The following is a 16612-nucleotide window of genomic DNA, read 5'->3' as shown; positions in this document are numbered from 1 at the left end:
GATTATCAGCCCTATAATGGCTGTTTTCTTAGGACTTCTTAATGTATTAGTCCCATAATGGCTGTTTTCTTAGGACTTCTTAATGTATTAGTCCCATACTGGTTCATACCATAGGACTTCATGGAAATATAGACAAGTACTGATATTTAGTGTGCTGGATACGAACATGGTGATTCATGACAACATTACAAAACCTTATGCAAATATTTTGATAACTCTGAGACCATTTTACTTTTATCGGTATAAATGTACACATCTGAGTCAGGCCATTTAATTTCCAGGGGCTGAGGGGTGGAGGCATTAGTACTTGTTTGAAGCCTTTCTTTCGAAAGTTTGAAAAAACTTTCTGCTCTGATTTCACTGTCTTTCTTTTCAAATTTGATGCTAATCTATAGAAAATATCTTCTGAACTTAACTGTGACAGTAATTAACTAATATATTGCAACATTTTAAGTATTCAAGGCAAATACACAAAGAGCAACAAGTATATTTGGAACAGGGGAAATAACTCCAAAATAAAACTTAACACCAATTGAAGAGTGGTTATAATATCCAAAATTGTAAGCATCAAAATAGTTATTTTATGTCTTTCAATTGTTACAGGTTCTACAGTATTATCAATATCGCAAACTAGAATATATAAGTGAAAGCTCACAGAACTATTTAATCTCATTAATAATGTTTATTTATTTCTAAGATTTCACGTCTTCAGCTGAATAGTTATTCACAAAGATGTAGTTAATTTTGATGTGTGTAAATATTATTTTATATTCATTTCTGTGAGGGAATATGTGAATATATCACATCATTGTCTTATAACTATCATGTCATAATTAAAAAAACAACATCATATTTATAGTACTGTGAGTTAACTACCTTGAATTTAATGCCAGCAAAAGGCCGTAAATAGTAATGTTTTAAATCAGTCTACTTACTTTAAATCTTCCTCTCTGAGAGTTCCTTCCTCGATCATTTTGGATACACTACTCAACTGATTGTCTCTGAGATATCTGCCACATGTCCTGAAAAATAAAAATAAGTGATAAGGGTCCTGTACTGTAACTTAAATCTGCGACAGGATGACATTATTTCAGAACTGTTTCTTTTTCACAAAAATGGGCAATCAAAATTGGGCAGGCAAACATACATGCCTAAGTTTAGTACCCTGCAATAAAAAATTTATGAAGTAGTCTGTCCTATATTTTACTATTTACATTTCCTAATTCCTGCTTTTAAAATAAAACCTATCTATTTAAATACACCTTTGTCTTTATTACCTTGAACAGGAAATCAGACTGACTGTGTCAGACATAAGCAAAACTCAACTGCATGTGAAAAATAGGTCACTGTAAATTATTTTATAAACGGTGCTATACTACTGTGAAGGAGGCATGGATACAAAAATCTTGACAGCTGACTAGAAAATGACATATGCAGATATTCCCAAGTAGCCACCTCTATCCTATGATAAGATGAGTTTACAGTATATAAAAAAAGGGCATACATTTTCTGATAATTATTCCAATGATGAACATAATATGCACTAAGTTTCACAGTAATCCAATAAAAGTTGCAAGAATAGCTCCATTCATAAAATTCTGCCACACCTGCTTTCAGCTGCATATTAATAGAAATGTGCAATGACTCTAAAAATCTGATTTTACATTTGATTTGTTGACATGCATCTTCAGCTGATGATGATAAAACTTCCCTTGTTTAAAGGCAATTAATAAACTCTGTAAGACTAATTGGATTCAGAAGATTCTGTCATACACTTCATTCAACTGTATGTCAAAACATGAAATAACTCTTAATGATAATGATTTGACTATGTGTATGTGATGACCATAATATTTACCAAGTTTTAAGACAATCCATCAAAAACCGCTGAACTAGGTCATTAATGAGGTTGTGCTATACAATGCATGAAATTACAAGACAAAAAGGGCAGTAATTCTAAAATAAATCAAGTTACAAGTGTTTTTGGTGACACATGCATCTTCAGGTGATAATGATAATACTGATCAAGTTTCATGGCAATCCATCAAAAACTGCAGGACTGGTTTATTAACAAGATCTACTATACGTTGCATGAAATTACAAGACAAAAATGTGCAAGAACTCTAAAATAAATCAAGTTAGGAAAGAGTTTTTGGTGATGCATGCATCTTCAGGTGATATTTATCAAGTATGATGGCAATCCATCAAAACTACAAGATTAGTTGCTCTAATTAGTCTGTGCTGGATGGAAGGATTAAAATTACACTCTATCCATGAAGCAGGGGTATACAAATGTATAAAAAAACAAGTTGCCTGAAGCGCATAATGTAACCAACAGTTCACATATTACCATATATATCCAATTTTATGAGTATATAGGAAACAGTATTTGATAAGTCAACCTTAGAACAGAAAATATCCTTCCTTAATACAAACTTTAAAAAGAAAATGAAGTCATTATTATTACTATTGCAAATTACAGGAAAAAAAACCCAAACAACTGAAGACATACAGAAAGTCAACAGATGGCAAACTAACAGATCTTGTACAATTGGTGTTTGAAAACTTCAACTATCAAGGGAACTATCAGACACTAAGCAACAGTACAACAAGATTCAAAAGTCGTTGTTGCTACACCCATCAGCAGGGCAGCTAACCTCACTTGTAGTTGTCTGATCCAGTGGGATTTATGCAAATTTATTTGTCTGGCAAAGTAGGACAAGTTCAAGCTTAGAGGGTTGCTGTCAGTTTACAAGATTTTGATTTTGTTGATCAGTATAAACAGCAAATGATCCGACAGATCCAGTTAGAAGATCTTATATTTTTGAACTTGAGATTTTGACTTTGCATTGGTTGAGTTCTCAAACCTCAGCCTTGAGTTTCATGGTTTCTAGGCCTTATCCTAGGGAGATGTCAGTTGAGTGAACAATGTTACTTAGAACTCTTGTTTTTTATGACACAGTGCACAATAATTTATGTTGAAGTTCTGAGTTGTAGATGATCCAAGCGATCATCTACAACTCAAAACTTCAACATAAATTGTTGTCATTTGCACTGTGTTTTAAAAAATAAGAGTCCCAAGTAACGTTGCTCACTCAACTGACATCTGCTTCACAGGCAAATGCAAGAGCACCTGACCAAGGAATCTAGGTCATTAAACTGCATTTTGTAGGAATTCTTTCCAGCACTGTCTGTTGAATATATTATTAAAACAAATGTTTCAATATTTCTAAAGTTTTTGTAATTTCATCCCTCATCTGTTGGCACATCAACATGATTTGTCCATCAATTTTTTTTTTTAGGGCAGGATGTTTTATGTCAAAGTTGATCTAATTCTTTTTAGTGCTTATTAAAGTCATTTCAAGATTTTTCTTTCTGCAGAAATTTGATGGCAAAGCTGCATCATATGCAAAAGAAACGAAATGAGAGCCCCTTGTGCCAAGATGCTTTCTTTTAAATTTGGTCAAATTCTATTAAGTGGTTTTTGAAAGGTCCTTTAAATATTTTTTTTATCTTTGGTAATGGTGGCCATATCTGATGATGGATAATTTTATAACCTTGAAAGTTCTTCATGCCTAAATGTTTTTCAGTCAAATCAGGTAAAATTACGTTGAATAGCTTTATAGAAGTCATTTAAGGAATTTTCTATTTTTATGGTGACCAAATTTGATGACATCATTTGTACAAAGCTTTAAAAAAATATCTTTGAAGCCATGATGCTTTCTGTCATATTTGGTTAACCTCTGTTCAGTGGTTTTTGATAAGTTTTTTTACAGGTTTCTATTTATAGCAATGGTGGCCATATATGATGGCAGATCAGCATTATTTGTACAAATTTGAATGGCCTTTACTGCCAGTAAGTTTTCTGACAAATCTAGCTGACATTAACTTTGTTGTTTTTGAGAAGCTGAAAGCAGCAACTGTTGACAGATGTATGATGCATGTTGACATATGTATGATGCATGCTGACAGATGTATGATGCATGTTGACAGATGTATGACAGATGTATGATGCATACTGGATGACACATGAAAGATGCAGGACCATATCATCAACTAACTTGGCCTTACAGTCCAGTGAGCTATAAGAAAGAGACAGACAGACAAACAAACAAATATGCCAACAACTAAAGAATTCAAACAATTATCTTCCTCCTGAAAACACAACACTTCTTACTCTCTGAATATAACAGTCTGGTTTAGATGGAGTTCACAGCATTTGTCATCAGCAAAAAAGTTATCCTCCACAACAATTTTCTGTGCTTTTTTGGCATGTGTCACCAGTTCATCCAAATCCTACAAAAAAATACAAGAAAAACATTTCACACCATAACATTTTCATTTAGTGGAAGGTATTACATTTAGCTGATCATCAACTCAGCAAATTAAACAAACATAAATCATAGTTACTTGATTGTTTCAAATATTACATGATTCTATAAATATTATGATTCAGAGCAGCTGAATACATGTAGTCATTTTTATGAGAATTATAATGAAATATCATGAAAAATGACAAGGTACAACATTTATAAATCTGGCTGAAACACAATAAGAAAACTTGATCAGTGGAAGGGTCAAATTCAAATATTACAAGTTGTTACAAGTGATTGGGTGGGTGAGGGTCAAATTCAAATATTACAAGTTGTTACAAGTGATTGGGTGGGTGAGGTCAAATTCAAATATTACAAGTTGTTACAAGTGACTGGCTGGGTGAGGGTCTAATTCTAAGATTACAAGTTGTTACAAGTGATTGGGTGGGGAGGGTCAAATTCAAATATCACAAGTTGTTACAAGTGATTGGGTGGGTGAGGTCAAATTCAAATATTACAAGTTGTTACAAGTGACTGGGTGGGTGAGGGTCTAATTCTAAGATTACAAGTTGTTACAAGTGATTGGGTGGGGAGGGTCAAATTCAAATATCACAAGTTGTTACAAGTGATTGGGTGGGTAAGGGTCTAATTCAAATATTACAAGTTGTTACAAGTGACTGGGTGGGTGAGGGTCTAATTCTAAGATTACAAGTTGTTACAAGTGGTTGGATGGGGAGGGTCAAATTCAAATATCACAAGTTGTTACAAGTGATTGGGTGGGGGAGGGTCTAATTCAAATATTACAAGTTGTTACAAGTACCTCACTAGAGTCATAGTCTTCAAAATCATCCGCATAATCATCCTGAACTTCTCTCTCGTCATTTTCAAGCTCCTCTGAAATGTCTAAAACAAAGAGAAAAAGTTAAGTTTATTTGTCAGTTAGCAGAAAATATGGTGTCAAAACAAAATGGCATTTAAATTATCACGAAGATGTTTAAGCCATATTGAACCAACCTTGGAAAGGATGTAAGTACTGTGAATTCACCACTTTTCATGAGGGGCCATATATGTTTGCTTATAAGATAAGTCTAACCGCAAACAACACAGACTCAGATCTGCCATAGCATAATGCACATTCAAGCAGATCTGGGTCTACGTAGTTTGCAGCTCGATTCAACTTACAAGCAAGTATATATTGTACCAATTTTCATGGATTTTTATGTCACTGTAAGTCACAAATTTTAAGTCCAAATGAACAATGGTACTGTGGAAGAGCAATACACAACTCCAATCAAAGAACCGTACACAGAACTCCAGTCAAGGACACAACAATACATAACTCCACTGATTGAAACACCAATACACATTTCCAGTCTATGATTTTGATTACTACAGACAATGTCACTGTTAGCAAAACCACAGATATAAATTAATTCCAGAAATAAAAATGGTCTAGAAAAAAAATCGACCACCTAAGGGATGAGAGAATTTTGATTTCACAAATAAGGTTGTGGTTAATATTTGTAAAATCAGGCACCAACTTGATAAGAGAGGCATTTGCCAAAGGGAGATAACCCTTATGAGACATTACATATAAAACAACTCAGTTTAATTAATTGTGCAACACATCCTTATTCCAAGATGACCGATACTAAAAGTTTGGTCTCAAAAAGTTACTGTCTGGATGGATGCATAGACACACAAATGTCAATCTATTAATATCTTCTTGAACTTTGATTATAACACAACAAATTCTATATAAAATAGTATAAAATACAAAGTACTGGTATGATCTAGACCAAGACAACCATGATTTAGACAGAGACAAGCATGATTTAGACCAAGATAAAAATGACTTAGAGACAAGCATGATTTAACAGAGACAACCATGATTTTGACAGACTAGCATGATTTAGACCAAGACTAGTATGATTTAGACCAAGACAAGCATGATTTAGATCAAGACAAGCATTTCTTAGACCTAGACTGGTATGAGCTAGACCTAGACAAGTATGATTCAGACCAAGACAAGCATGATTTAGACCAAGATGAGCATGATTTAGACCTAGACAAGCATGATTCAAACCAAGACTGGTATGATCTAGACCAGAGGTGGGCAAACTTTCCAGTGCAAGTGCCGCATACACAAATTTACACCTTGTCGCGGGCCGCATAGTTCATTAAGTAAAATAATTAATATTTGAAACAGCAAAAACAAAAGGTTTTTCTAAACAACATCTAATTAATTTTCAGTTGTTAATATGTTGTTAATATTTGAAAACTTTTACTTAAACTTCAAAAGAAGCACATTTATTTGATAAACAGTAACATAAACATAAAGTGCGAATGATGACTTGTTCCTAGGCCGCATGAAAACCCTTGGTGGGCCGTAGTTTGCCCACCCCTGATCTAGACCGAGACAAGCATGATTTAGACCAAAACAAGCATGATTTAGACCAAGACTAGCATGATTTAGATCAAGACTGGTGTGATCTAGACCAAGACTGGTATGATCTAGACTAAGACAAGCATGATTTAGACCTAGACAAGCATGATTTAGACCTAGACAAGCATTATTTAGACCAAGACTAAAATGAATGAGACTGAGACAAGCATGATTTAGACTAAGACAAGCATGATTTAAACCAAGACTGGTATGATCTAGACCAAGACAAACATGATTTAGACCTAGACAAGCATGATTAGGCCAAGACTGGTTTGATCTAGACCAAGAGGGGGCCCCGAGTGGCCGAGTGGTCTAAAGCGCTCTCCGTTACGGATCACTGCCATCTCACCTATGTCTGCGTGGGTTCGAGTCTTGGATTCAGCCAATGTGGGTATGTGAGAAAGCTTGCCAGTAGCTTCTTGTGGGGCGGTGGTTCTTTCTGGGGTTTTCCGGGTTCTTCCTTCACCATTAATACTGGCCACCATGTATAGCCTATCGTGTGCTGAAAAATGGCGTTAAACCCTACAACAGCAACAACATCTAGACCAAGACAAGCATGATTTAGACCAAGACAAGCATTATTAGACCAAAACTGGTATGATCTAGACTGAGAAAAGCATGATTTAGACCAAGACTAGAATGAATGAGATCAAGACAAGCATGATTTAAACCAAGACTGATATGATCTAGACCGAGACAAGCATGATTTAGACCAAGATGAATTAGACTGAAACAAGCATGATTTAGACCAAAAATGGCATGATCTAGACCTAGACAAGTATGATTTAGACTATGACAAGCATGATTTAGACCTAGACAAGCATGATTTAGACCAAGATTTGTATGATTTAGACCAAGACTGGTATGATCTAGACCTAGACAAGCATGATTTAAACATAGAAAAGCAGGATTTAGAGCTAAACAAGCATGATTTAGACCAAGACAAACATGATTTAGAGCTAAACAATTATGATTTAGATCAATATAAGCATGATTTTAAGCTAAACAAGCATGATTTATACTAAGACAAGCATGATTTAGACCAAAATGAATATGATTTGGACTGAGACAAGCACAAATTAGACCAAGACAAGCACTCTGCATAATTACTGTGGTATATAAATATCTGCAATGCAATATACCAGTATAAAATTCATTTAGTATATCAAATATTAAAATTATTTCAGGTCCATTATATCCAGCAAATACTGAGTACCAAAGAACAGCTTTTTCCCTGCTCATGGGTGAGAATAAAAAGAACTAAGATGAAATCATTTGATACCAACCCCTTGAGAGCAATAAAGTTTACTTAAACAAGATTAGCAATCAAATGATATTATACAGTAATTGGTTCTAGTATGTACCACATGTGGGAGAGCTCAACAGTTGGAAATCCTTGTCTTGGTCACAAAGACGACTGTTCTAATACATTTTTGTAATGTTAGACATAAAACATCTCAGTGACTAAGACTTGGGAAATATTTGGTCATTCATTAGTATGAAATTTTATTATCTTCTGGATCAACTGGTAAATTGTTAGATACAGATAAATAGTCTGAAGTGTTGTGTTAGTTTATAAAAATACTGACTGACTTTGAAACTGGATGAGTTTGGAAGTGAGGATTAATTGCTGCACCTAGAGGTTCCCTGACTCGAAAACAGGTGTGCTAAATGAAAACCTAATGTGTACCATCGCTCTGCTCTTATCACAAGGATTTCTTAATTCAGTGCTGGAACACAAGGTGACACATTTAGTATATTTAGTCGAGATCATTGACTTTCCTTGATTGGATTTAATTGCCTACATAGGGAACAAAAGTAGGAATCAATCAAACTTCTCTGTGTACTAATCCAAGAAAACAGTTATAGCAGCAATATATTCTACATGAGTATCAGAAGTGTGGATAAAGAGTGGTGTTCTATACATCCATCGCTATTCATTAACAGACAACATGAATCCGATTTAAGACTCACCATTTTCGGACGATTCATCAAAGTCATCCGAGTAGTCAGACATTTGTTCGTCATTATTCCTTTCCTTCTCTGCACCTTGAGAGTCTGAAAATGAAGCAGCTCTCTGAACATTTTAGAAAATTTATCTCCACTTAAATCAATACATGTATTTTGTTTAAGGTACTTTTGCCTTAAGGTACTTGTACTTTATTAGGCAAGTTAACTGGTATCATGCACTGGATATAAAGAAAATACTAACGAAAACATTTCCAGTTCAGTGCGATTTTGATTATTGTGAAGTCACTGTTTTTCATAGGGTACCATTTTCATGGATTTTATGGTGGCTACATGGGGTACCATTTTCATGGATTTTGTGGTGGCCACAAGTCACAAATGTAAAGACCCAATAAAAAGTATTTCTCCTGCAGAAATAAGCAGAATATTTCCAACATCAACAAATTTAACTAAGAATGGTACACCCCTGCTGAATATTTTGGGAAAAGTAAGCAAAATTGGTAACTACATGAATACAGAATTGACATATTTTACCATATATACTCAATTAACCATGGAGTCCAAATGCAATAGATCCTAATCGTCCAGTACAATAGACTGAGGTCTATGTTGTTTGTTCTACTGATTACTCCTAACAAACTGCACCAACCCAGATCAGGTAATGGCAGATCTGGATTGGTGCGGTTTGCAGTTAGACGAACAGTGTGACCCCGCTATAACACGGTAGTTGGGAGCCATAGAACCCGACTGCATTATAGACTGAACCGTGTTATAAGCAACCAGGTCAGTTAGCTGAAGAAAATGATGCATGTACCAACAAAAAAAATGCGGGAAGGTGGTGTGGGTAATAAATGCGGGCAGTAAAATAAGTGCTTCATTGGCACAGTTACCATCTTAAATCGATGCATATTAAATGAGAAATACACCTGTAGTGAAAGCAGGGAAGACATATACAATAGTTTACTTTATTTAGAGAACCACGAATTGGTACATATACGTGAATACTGTTATATAAACATATCTAATGTATTGCATGAATAGTATCAACACTGTGTACTCACCCGTGAACCTCATCATATACATTGAATCCACAATACAAGTGAATCCATCGAAAATATGCACACACACAGAGCTTTAAAATATTTAATAATTTTGTCACAGGTCAAATTGGTCTGAATTCAGTGGGAAAATGTAGCACAATCACGTAACGAATGATGAAGCATATTTACTTTACAGTACGTCCCAAGTCTGTAAAAGTTAGTTTGCGCTTTAAGCCGCCATTGGTAGCGTTCATAAGCATAAACTTTTTCCCTACGAAAAGAAAACTTTCACGGCAAAAATGCATCAGATTCCATCACTATTATTTAAGTCTCGTACTGACCTCCTTTGATGTAAAGTTCTTTGTTTTTATTGAAAGACTGTAGTCGGCTTTCTTTGATGAGGGGTGCATGTGTTATTGAAGTCACTGCTAAAGGACAGCTTTGGAGAACCAAACAAATGCCCATTTCTTATTGCAGCGGCAACATCAAATAACTATATTGCATGATTGAGATTGGTATTTTTTCCATTTGCTGATTACGTTTTCATAACAGTCGGTGCTTCAAAGGTAATCTGTTTCCTTTGAAATTTCAGCAAACTATTTTATCTGGGTACATTTTTAAAAAGGAATTGGTCGTCGTTTGGACTATTCTAGTTACTGTCCCTCCATGCCTACCGAATAAACCAATAAGTAAGATGTAGTTTTTATTTATTTTTTTTAATTTTTTTTTTACATTTGTGGTAGCAGCGTGATGCTGCCTTCCACACATGCATCTGAAAATTAACAAAGGGTCAACGGACGATAGAGACACAGGTGTTCTGGTTTGATGACAGGGATTATTACAGAAAATGTGAGTGTTCTGAAGGATTTAATTCCGAGTGAAAAGAAGAGGTATTTTACTTACCATTCACATACAAATGTCAGTCTTTGTAAATATATTAATTACTAGCAAGCGGCCAAAAATCCAATGAAAGATAGATTACAAGATAATACCTCGTCCAGTTGATCTCCGTTACCAGAAATGTCAACAAAAAAAAGCTGATATTTCACAACATACAGTACTCATGCTAGAGATCATGATAAGTGGATTATTATAATATAACAATGCACCGTTTAGATGGTTTGTCAATATGGACAAAGAATTTGTTTATGTAACAATAGATCAATTTCAGTGCATTTTATATCCAGTTTGCGGCTTTCTTTCATGGTACCTCTGAATTTCTGCACTTTAAACCAATGGTTGTATATAAAGGTTTTAAACAGCCAACAATGTTGCCAATAATAAAATAATCGCCACATGGTATGTTTTGCCGCCAATAAGGAAAAACAATCCAAATTTGCGACACTGACAAAGACCTGCGCGATCCCAGAATAAACTTTTTATGTGTTATTTTTCGTACTTTTAAGAAGAAAATACTACTTTTTCGTGTACGAGAAAAATACATACAAAATTTCAGGAGCGATGCCACAATCGTCTTGTATTATTCATATGCGATCTCTTCCCCTTAACGTTGGTATGTGAGAAAGCCTGCCAGTAGCTTCTCATGGGTCGCTGGTTCTTCCCGGGGTTTTCCAGGGTTCTTCTTCCACCAATTATACTGGCCGCCATGTTTTAGCCTATCTTGTGCTGAAAAATGGCGTTAAACCCTACAACAACAATCTCTTCCCCAAAATAATAATAAAGTTTTTACGTTTTTTTTTCATACTTTTACGAAAGAAATTTTTGGTACATGTATATGAAATTTTGGGAGCCACACCACGACCACGTTATATCCAAATATGTGTTATAACAGAGTGCGCTATAGCAGGGCACACTTTGTAAGCAAGTACTGTAATTTATAAGCAAGTTAAAGTATGTCTTGTAACTCTGACATATTTCTATTCATTTCAAATTGTGCATGAGTTCTGAAAATAAAATGTTATTATTTAGGAAAATGAAGCATTTATCATGCACCACCCACCATTAGATGAGTTTATACTAAGCCCACTGTCTTGTTGTTCTGGATTGGCTTTCTGTTTCTTTGGCACCTGGGGACTAACTGGTTTGGAATTCAAATCATTCAGCCCCTTTGCAGCTTTCATCTTCAAAGTGGGAATGTTTGGGTTAGGGGAAGACCTATTTGGGTCCTCTTTACAGCTTTTTTGGAACAGTAAAATCTCATTCTCTGCAATAAACTTTGACAAGTGTGTCTTCACATGTGGGTCATTTAATATCGCACTGGCACTGAAAGGAAAGTAAATCAATCTTGTCAACTACATGTATAATTCATGGCAGTAACTTAAAAACGTTTTAAAAAACTGTGAACTTTAACTGTCCACTTAATGTAGCAAGCAGACTTTAGTTTTTAACCAGCTTCGGTTCAATCTCTGCTCAAAATTTACTTTAATGAAGCATTAGATTTGATTTATACATATCATTTTTCCCCTGTTTGCATTAGAAGTAGTACTCATTCATCACTCCAGTTTAAATTAGATGTGAGTAGATTCTTTTGTGAACATATGAATATACAAAATTCTGGTCATCAGGTGCAAATTTATTCAAAAGCACAGATGTGGTTTCATATGGACTAACATGAAACTGTACATATTACTGCTGGCCTTGTCAACACATACCAATATGAGACCATGGAATCTCACAATGTCCAAGAAATCAGGCCTCCCAGTCATATTTTGCAGAATTAGAGGGATTTTAATGGGCAATTGATGTACAAAAAAATACAAGGAAAACTGGGAATTTTATAAAGTAATCATACAAAACAGGGACGTGCTAACATTAGAAATTGAACAACACTTTTTAAAGCAGTATTTAAATAATTTAAATATATGTGGCTTCAGACAAGAATTAGCTCCCCTTGAGGTTGACCAAATTGAGGAAAATATTCAAAAAAAATAGTTCCAAGTTTGATGGTGTATTTCACAGCCAACTTATTTTATAAGCTATGTTGATAAAAAGGAGCAGAATTCAAAGTTTAGACAACTACAGATTGTCAAAATTACATGCTCTGCAATAAATAGTGTGTGTGTGTGAGATTTGGATTAACGTAGCTTTAACAATTTTTCAGCCATATCACTACAGTGTCTGCAGTGTGGCAGTTGATAGTGATGTCTAGCACTGGGGCATCATGCCACAGACATGTAGCACAATGTGCCACCCAGTCACATTATCCCTACACCAGGCCAACCAGGCAGATAGCAACTAACTATTTCTGGCTAAAAATTGTGAGAGGCTCTAATAGGGATTTGGTAGTAAATGGCAGCATTATTTTTTACTGTTATTTACAATAAGATTCGACAAATTTTTGAAACTTGTTACTGAAAATTTACTCATTTCCTTTTTCATGTCGATTGTAGCTATGGCATAGTTGTTCACACTTGTTCAATTATAACCAATAAATATTGAGGAAAAAGTAGTTCTCTTAATGTTAGTTTAGCACAACGGGCGACCTTAGTTCCTGACATGTGAGGAGATCTTTATGGGATTCTACACTTAACAGCTCTCACCTTTAAAGAATTTCCTAGGTGAGTCTAGTGAAAAAGGCCATTACAACCTGGTGACAAGGTTGTGCTGTCAAAAGTAGGGAGAGTTTACTGTCTGTGCTTCTACCACATGCCTGATGAGGTGAAGTTCCTTACTCTGCAAAGACATCTCCCACAGATAAAAGCTGAAGAAAGTGGTGAAGAAAGGGGGCAGGGACAAACAGTTATTTGTTGGTTTCCTGGTGAAACTGCAACTTGTTTTTGGCAATGAAATCAGGTTGTACCATCAGGACAACTCATCCATGATGATGGAACTGCTTGTAGTTCAAGGCATGTAGCTCACTGACTCTCAGTGCTGATGCAAGTGCTATCAGAAAGCAGGTCTTATATGATAGCTGACTGATGGATGTGGACAAGGGGCTTGAACATGGATGAGTTATGCCATATCAACACTGTAAAGGCAGCCAAGGAATAGTCTGCGTTGTGTCCGATATCATTTCATCCATGATGTTGGAATATGTCGGAGATCATGGACTGGTATCCCTTTATAGTGATGACCGATAACATCTTGGCTTCAGAGACAAAGAGAAAGAAGTTGGTCAGCTGAAGAATGGAGGCAGAGAGTGGTGTGACATCACTGATGAGACAACTGTCACTAAAAGCCCTCCATTTTCCTACATATGCCTTAAGTGTGGAGGGCCTTTTAGCTGTTGCAATCCTCTCAACAACTGAAAATCCAAACTCCTTTTTGTGCAAGGCATCTCTGATAAGAGCCAGGCCAGGCATGAAGGAGGTGTTTCTCAGGACTGGGATACAACGATGGCAATCTGTTGCCTGAGAAGAAAGGGGGGTTACCATGACTTTCCTGATCTTTTATGTCCCTCACCTTTTGGAATACTTTTGGTATCAGTACTGATGGAGCGATGACATAGACCCACATTCACTCCCAGCTGACTAATAAAGCATCAATGCCCCATGCTTCGGGGTCTGAAAAAGGTAGGATGAAGGTGGGAATTTGTTGTTCCACCATGTCACGAAAAGATCCATCATCAGGCATCCCTAAAGAGTATAAACTTGATTGAATGTGGAAAGATGGAGAGACCACTCTGTGTGCAGTAGTTGTCCTCTCCGAGACAGTGAATCAGCTAAAACAATGAACTGTCCTGGTATCTTGTAGACCTGATTATTTTTCTGGTATTGGGCACACCATCACAGGTAATCAGATACCATGATACAAAGGTCTAGTGATTTCATCCCTCCCTGCTTGAGAAGGTATGTGACCACTACAAAATTGTCTGACATTGTTAGGAGTGTATGTCCTTGCAAGTGTTCTAGCAAACCGTTGGATCTAAAGAAGGGTTAATCTGAAGAACCATCCCTTGACATGTCCTCTTGCCACTGACCATTGTAAAGTCCGATAGGATACATGCTCCCCAACCTGACAGACTGGCATCTGTACAGATCATGATTTCCAGCTGTGTTTTTTGGGGGGTATCCTGCTGTGAGTCACTTCTGGTCTTGCAACTGATGATGGAAGTTTTTGATGTGGGTTGATATTGTAATAATTTGATCTAGATGGCATGTGAAAGGTTGCCATTGAGATGAAAGGGTCATTTGTAATGGCAGCCAAACCTATCATTCCACTGTACAGGCTGAGGAGTTGAAGAAACTCCCTCATACTGATAAATGTTTTGTTTGAAATCCTCTCTGATGCATGAATGATGTTTCTGATGCATTTGGGAAAGAGACATACAAGACTGAAGTGTGTAAGAAATTCCATACCGAGATGGATAAAATGTTGAGAAGGAATAAAGTCTGACTTCTCCATGTTTATTAACCACCCAAGATTGTACATGTGGGTAAGAATACTATTCATACCTTGGACCAAAATCTAACTTACCCAATGTTTTTGAGGAATGTCATCCAAATACAGCACCGTCACTATGGAGGAGGTTGTCCTGAACCTTGAAATTACACAGAATAGTGTATTTGTGAAGAACCAATGGCTTAGGCTGAGACCAAAAGGAAGAATATGAAATTGATATACTGTGCCCAGATAAGTGAAGTGAAGATCTTTAAGCGATGCTGCATGGATTGGAATGAAAATATGTGCCGGACAGGTCTAAGCTGGTCACATATTTGTCATGTCACACTGAAAGATGGACTGACTCCACTGTCTCCATCTTGAACTTCAGCACCAAAAAGAATTGGTTGAACCTGCTGTTGATCACCGGTCTCAATCTGCTGTTGGACTTCATCACCAGAAAGTTAGAAATAGAAGCCTTGAGAGTACAGCTTCCATAAAACTTTCGCCACTCACTTTATGAGTAAAAGATTTTATTATGTCCACCTTCATGGGATCACTTAGGGTTTCCATTATGAAGAGGGATGTCGAAAGTGGAGGAGGTCTGATAAACGGTATTCTCAGGCACTCTGACACAACCTGGATCACCCAATCTTTTTGCAGAATGAGATCAATCCAGGCCTGACAAAAAAGGAGTCTGATGCCCACAGTTTGGTTGCCAGTGGGCGGGTGAAAGCACAAGTCACTGATGGGTGATTGGAGGCTTGGAGGAAAAACATTTTCTACCTACTCTCCATGCTTGACGGCAAGAAGTAATGATGTACAACTTCCTATAATTTGCCTGGCAATGGCTGTTCTGTTGTCTTTGGGTACTGCCCTTCTGAGTCCATGCTGACAAATGTCCCTTCTTTTGAATGAATCCTGTGTAGCATGTCCGGATAAGGGAGCTTGTGATGACAGATGTAATCACAACTCTTGTGCCACCTGCTTTCTAACTGCCTCAATTTGACCCCTGAAAAGAAGGTAAGACCTGAATGGGAGGGTACACAAGGCTATAGCATGGTGGGACCTCAGAGGGGAAAAGTGCAAGAGTGCATCTCGTCTGACTTAGTCAATGTTACAGGAGGCCATCCGGGCATTTAGCCATGGTGTGCTGATATTCTCTATTCACAACCATAGCAATATGGCTCACTGAATTGCAGGCAGTATCATTTCTGGCCTTCTCAGTGAGGCAAAAAATTGCCAAGGATGCAAAGTCACATAGTGAGGAAGTTGCTATAACGTTCCTTGCTTACTTTGATGTGGCACTAAAGACTTGCCAATCAACTTGACAATAAAGTGGTGTAGTCAAGCCAAAAATGGAAACATCCTTGTCAACATTAGTTATTTCTGAACAGTATGCATCAGAGTGTGACTTATACCAGTGAGATGAGAAGCTTAGCTGACAAATGACTAGTGGAAAAAAGATGTTTGTATTACTGGCATCACAAATTTTTTCTGAGAGACGTCCAGTAATTTCATTAACTTTTGTTGACTGAGACAATGTCTTAAATGATGGACTATCA

At 36.4% G+C, this 16612-nt stretch overlaps 1 protein-coding gene across 1 annotated transcript in view; it reads right to left on the bottom strand.

Annotated features, from left to right (window-relative positions):
• The window catches only part of LOC149785326 (uncharacterized), a 68325-nt gene that overhangs the window by 16800 nt on the left and 34913 nt on the right, over nucleotides 1-16612 (bottom strand). The window contains exons 13-17 of the mRNA XM_089979224.1: nucleotides 11728-11990; nucleotides 8734-8817; nucleotides 5134-5216; nucleotides 4178-4296; nucleotides 936-1022 (exon numbers count right to left, since the gene is read on the bottom strand). Coding sequence (XP_089835350.1) covers nucleotides 936-1022; nucleotides 4178-4296; nucleotides 5134-5216; nucleotides 8734-8817; nucleotides 11728-11990 — 636 coding nt within the window. The remainder of the gene's footprint in view (nucleotides 1-935; nucleotides 1023-4177; nucleotides 4297-5133; nucleotides 5217-8733; nucleotides 8818-11727; nucleotides 11991-16612) is intronic.

This window comes from Sinohyriopsis cumingii, chromosome 13 (assembly GCF_028554795.1).
Source record: "Sinohyriopsis cumingii isolate HCF-2022 chromosome 13, ASM2855479v2, whole genome shotgun sequence".
NCBI classification, from domain to species: domain Eukaryota; kingdom Metazoa; phylum Mollusca; class Bivalvia; order Unionida; family Unionidae; genus Sinohyriopsis; species Sinohyriopsis cumingii.
Note: the sequence above shows the minus strand (reverse complement) of the source record. Positions and strands in the feature narration are given on the sequence as shown.